This window comes from Mandrillus leucophaeus, unplaced genomic scaffold, assembly GCF_000951045.1.
Source record: "Mandrillus leucophaeus isolate KB7577 unplaced genomic scaffold, Mleu.le_1.0 Scaffold129, whole genome shotgun sequence".
NCBI classification, from domain to species: Eukaryota; Metazoa; Chordata; class Mammalia; order Primates; family Cercopithecidae; genus Mandrillus; species Mandrillus leucophaeus.
This window is the reverse complement of record NW_012101243.1, coordinates 934,819-938,540: the sequence shown is the minus strand read 5'-3', so window position 1 is coordinate 938,540 and position 3,722 is coordinate 934,819. Positions and strand designations below refer to the sequence as shown.

Below are 3,722 nucleotides of genomic sequence, written 5' to 3'. Positions count from 1 at the left end.
ATTTTTAGTAGAGATGGGGTCTTACCATGTTGGCCAGGCTGGACCAGACCTTGCTTCTGTTAATTGGATGCTATAAATGAAGAGGAAGTGTACCTGAAATTTAGCTACAGTGCTTTCCTTTCTTTCTTTCTTTCTTTCTTTTTTTTTTTTTTAAAAAAGGCCCTGGCCGGGAGTGGTGATTTACGCCTGTAATCCCAGCACTTTGGGAGGCTGAGGCAGGTGGATCACTTGAGGTCAGGAGCTTGAGACCAGCCTGGGCAACATGGTGAAACCCTGTCTCTACTAAATACAAAAATCAGCTGGGGCATGGTGGCACACGCCTGTAATCCCAGCTACTTGGGCGGCTGAGGCAGGAGAATCACTTGAACCTGGGAGGCAGAGGTTGCAGTGAGCTGAGATCGGGCCACTGCACTCCATCCTGGGAACAAAGTGAGGCAGTGTCTCAAAAAAAAAAAACAACCCTATCTTTGCAGGACAGGTGAGCCCCCAAATTGAGACTTAGCTCAGAAGAGTTCTTGGCTTTGCCTAAGGAAGGAATTCAAGGGTGAGCTGGTGGTGTTAGACAGCAGTCTTTTATTGAATAGTGCTTCTCCTTGTGGAGCAGGGCTAACTCATAAGCAGTGAATCCAGAGTCGGCATCCATTGTATGGGATGTTGGCAACTGTATTTATACTCACCTCTAATCCCTTCTCAGCCTTTTGGCTAAGATCAAGTGTAGTGTACTCATTCCTACCCACTTTCAATCACATGCAAATTAAGGGGCAGGTTAATGCAAATTGAGGGGTGAGTTTTTAGAGCTTTCTAGGAAAGAGGTGGCAACTTCTTGGTCATTGCCAAGACACTTGTAAACAGTCATGGCACTGGTGGGAGTGCCTTACGCTAATGAGGGATGGGGACAGCTAGGGGGTCCTAGATCCTGTTTTGGTCAGCAGGGTTGTGACCAGAAAACAAGTCCTGCATTCTCCTATCTCACCAGGACTCTGGCTGCCATTTAGCTACTTTGAGCCCCAGTCTCCTATGTATGGAGTTGGGTAAAAGTTTGGGTGGTTGTGAGGATTAGCTGAGATAATGCCTGTGAGTATCCAATAAATGTTAGACTCCCACATTCCAATCCCTGTGCCCCCTGCCTCCAGAATCTTTCATTGTGACCTTAGGAGATTCTGAGAATGATATTCTCAGAGCAGGGCTTCCAGTAGCTGATGGTATGGTGGGAGGAGTGGAGTGCAGCTCTTGCTTTGTGACTAAGGAAATCTATTTGTTTCTAGTATTATTGGATTCTTGGGGAAGATTTTGTAGTCCTCCCCTTGAAAGGCAAAGGGGCTAGTTGTGCCATTTGCCCTTCCAGGAACCATGAGGAGATACATGGTAACTTATGCCTGGCAGCTCCTGAAGAAGGAACTGGTGAGGAGGGGCAAGGGTCCTGGGAGGGAAGAGCAGAAACTTGAACAGACAGGTGTTTTGAGGAAGGTAGATGCAGGTATAGGAGGGGGTCTTGGATAAATGGTGGTTATCCTGTACCTTTTGGAGTCACAGCATGGCACAAAGGAGGGACCGGACCCCTGTCCTGTAGCCTACCAGCCCCCGACACTGGGCAAGCCATAGGCCACACTCAGAGCCACTGAGTCCTGTTCTGTGCCCACTCTTCCTGCTATTATGAGATCCAGAGAGAACAAGGCAGGGTAGCAACACAGAGTCATAGGTTAAGCTTGTGAACTCTGAAGCCGGACTACCTGGGTTTAAATCCCCATCACCTATTAGTCATGTGACCCTAGGCAAGTTGCTTGGTTTGCTGTGCCTTTATTTTCTCCTCTGTAAAGTGAGATGATAATATTAGTACCTACTGCGTACATTGACTGATTAAATGATTTACATATTAGAATAGTGTTTTGGATAATGCCTGACAATAGTAAATTGTACTCAATAAGTATTAATTTTATTTATAAAGTACCTTTCCCCATATTTCCATAGATACCTAATTTTTAAGAAATACAACATTACAGGTGCAGGGAAAGCTCTTTACCATCCCATGCCCCTTTATTTCTCTTTACCAGTAACCACTTTCCTGAAGTTGGTGTCACCCTATTTGTATTTTTATATATTATCACATGTATATATATCCATAAGCAATATATAGTATGTGGCACACTTTTAAAAAATGATACCATAAATAGCATCATAGTTCTTTTTTCCCCACTCAAATTCATTTCAGCTTTATCCACATTGACACACACAGACTTAGTGCTATGTTCAATCCTGTGACTGTACCATAATGTATTGATCCCTTCAATCCCTACTAATGGACACTTGTTTTTAGCCATTCATTGTTACACACAATGTTGCCATGATTACCCTCATGGCTATCCCCTTGTACATGTATGTTTCTCTGAAGAGGACACATAAAGTACATACAATTCCTCCATTGTGAAGTACACACGTCCTCAACTTTATATAATGTTGCCAAATTGCTCTTCAACATGGTTGTACCATGTTTCCCAGTTCCCAGTGATAAGTGCAAAATAGTACCTTGTTATTACTTTAATTTCCATTTCCATTATTTCTAGCAGTGTTAAGAATGGTTTCACAATTTGGCTGGGGCATGGAGGCTCATGCCTGTAATCCCAGCACTTTGGGAGGCTGAGGCAGAAGGATCACTTGAAGCCAGAGTTGGAAACCAGCCTGGGCAACAAAGTGAAATCCTCTTTTTACAAAAAATATAAATATAAATACAAATGAATAAAAACAATCTTTTCACAATTTATAGGTAATTCGAACTTTCCCTTTGAATTACCTTTGCTCATTTTGCTATTGGGTTATTTGTATTTTTCTTTTGATTTGTAGGATTACAAAAAATAAATTTTGGATCGTAATCCTTTGTTGATTATGTACATAGCAAGTATATTTTTCCAGTCTTTAGTTTGTCATCTCACTTTGTTTATGATATACTTTAAAAAGAATATTCTCTTTTTTCCTTTTCTTGTTTTTATTTATTTTTTATTTTATTATTTTTTTGAGACAGAGTCTCACTCTATTGCCCAGGCTGGAGTGCAGTGGCACAATTTCAGCTCACTGCAACTTCCACCTCCCAGGTTCAAGCGATTCTGGTGCCTCAGCCTCTCGAGTAGCTGGGATTACAGGTACCCACCACCACACCTGGCTAATTTTTGTTTTTTTAGTACAGATGGGATTTCACCATGTTGGCCAGGCTAGTCTCAAACTCCTGGTCTCAAGCAATCAGCCCACCTTGGCCTCCCAAAGTGCTAGGATTACAGGCATGAGCCATGGTGCCAGAGCTGTTTTTTTTGTTTTTTGTTTCTTGTTGTTGTTGTTGTTGTTGCAGGGTCTTGCTCTGTTACCCAGGCTGGAGTGCAGTGGTACGATCATAGCTTATTGCAACCTTGAACTCCTGTGCCCAAGCAATCCTCCTGCCTCAGTCTCCTGAGTAGCTGGGACTATAGGCGAGTGCCACTGTGCCTAGTTAATGATGTACTTTTCAACAGAAGTTAGTAAACAGAGACTTTTATTTATTTTTTGCATTTTTTTCTAACCCCTCCCCAAACTAAAGTTTTTGCATTTTTTTATTGGAAAATTTTCAAACATAGAAGTTGAAATATTTTACATCTATATGTATATGTATCATCCTCTAGATCTATCATTCACCATTTTGTTGTATTGGCTTTATGTATTTTTTTTTCTTTTTTTGTGTGAGGGGGGCTCTTGTTGCC

General features: G+C 41.9%; 1 protein-coding gene across 1 annotated transcript in view; it reads left to right on the top strand.

Annotated features, from left to right (window-relative positions):
• Positions 1–1,172: 1,172 nt before the first annotated feature.
• The window catches only part of CNBD2 (cyclic nucleotide binding domain containing 2), a 6,576-nt gene continuing 4,026 nt past the window's right edge, over positions 1,173–3,722 (top strand). Inside the window, 1 exon segment of the mRNA XM_011972369.1 lies at positions 1,173–1,401. Coding sequence (XP_011827759.1) covers positions 1,351–1,401 — 51 coding nt within the window. The 5' untranslated portion in view covers positions 1,173–1,350.